Raw genomic sequence first — 939 nt, 5'->3', positions numbered from 1 at the left:
CTTTCTGATCTGGTGTCGGAGATGGAGATGATGAAGATGATTGGAAGACACAAAAACATCATAAACCTTCTTGGAGCCTGTACACAGGATGGTGCGTAGGAAGAAAAAATGCTTTTGATAAGTACTTCATGGATTAATGTTAGAATCATTTTAGAAACAGGTGGCTTTGGATCCTGCTCCTAGGGCAGCTCAAGGGCACATTTAAAGTTCTCTTTAAAATACTCTTAGGAAGATGTTCCTGGCCGTGAACACAAGGGGTGCTCTGCGCCCACAGCTGCGGGACTGGGGGAAGGTATAGGGTGACTTCAGATTGGAAGACTTATAGGGTCCTGCTGTTTCTAGGCTGTAACCTGTAGAGTGTTTTGGAAAAGAAAGTCTCCTTATGGTTTTGTTTTGTAAGTGCCAAGGAGATGTCTCAAAATAAGACGCTGTGTTCTGGTTTTGAGTTCTTCCCTTTTAAACGTGGATTGAGGAATCCACGTCTTGTTGTGGGCAACAGAGGGCTGAGCTCCCAAGAATAGCTTAGAAGAGGAGAAAGTGGTATCACAGAACCGCTGTCTTTCTTAGGGGAGAGGGACCCGGGCCGGCTTCTTCCATGGAACACTTATGGCACTTTGGGAATCAATTAATAAATCAATTACAAAATAATAAATTTGAAAATTCCTATCTGTGACTTAGCAATTCCTCTTTTAGGTCTATATTTTTTCTGTACACGGTGATTGTAGATATTTTAGACTTCTGTGGGCCTTGTGGTCTTTGTCACAACTCTGAAATCTCTGCCCCTATCATGAGAAAGTAGCCCTAGACAAGAGTGGACCAGGCTGCATGCTGGATGCAGTGTCATTACCAGACAGGCAACGGGCAGGATATATAGTTATATGTTGCATGTGTGTGTAAGGAAACATGCAGGAATCTTCATTGCCCACTGTTTGTTATGGC

At 43.2% G+C, this 939-nt stretch overlaps 1 protein-coding gene across 3 annotated transcripts in view; it reads left to right on the top strand.

Moving 5' to 3' along the window:
* The window catches only part of FGFR2 (fibroblast growth factor receptor 2), a 106,049-nt gene that overhangs the window by 89,421 nt on the left and 15,689 nt on the right, over positions 1–939 (top strand). For all 3 annotated transcript variants that reach the window (XM_008585625.1, XM_008585624.1, XM_008585626.1), the window contains exon 11: positions 1–91. This exon is cut by the window's left edge and continues 3 nt beyond it. In XM_008585625.1, coding sequence (XP_008583847.1) covers positions 1–91 — 91 coding nt within the window. The remainder of the gene's footprint in view (positions 92–939) is intronic.

Source organism: Galeopterus variegatus, unplaced genomic scaffold, assembly GCF_000696425.1.
Source record: "Galeopterus variegatus unplaced genomic scaffold, G_variegatus-3.0.2 Scaffold3647, whole genome shotgun sequence".
NCBI lineage: Eukaryota > Metazoa > Chordata > Mammalia > Dermoptera > Cynocephalidae > Galeopterus > Galeopterus variegatus.
This window is presented reverse-complemented; position numbering and strand designations above follow the sequence as displayed.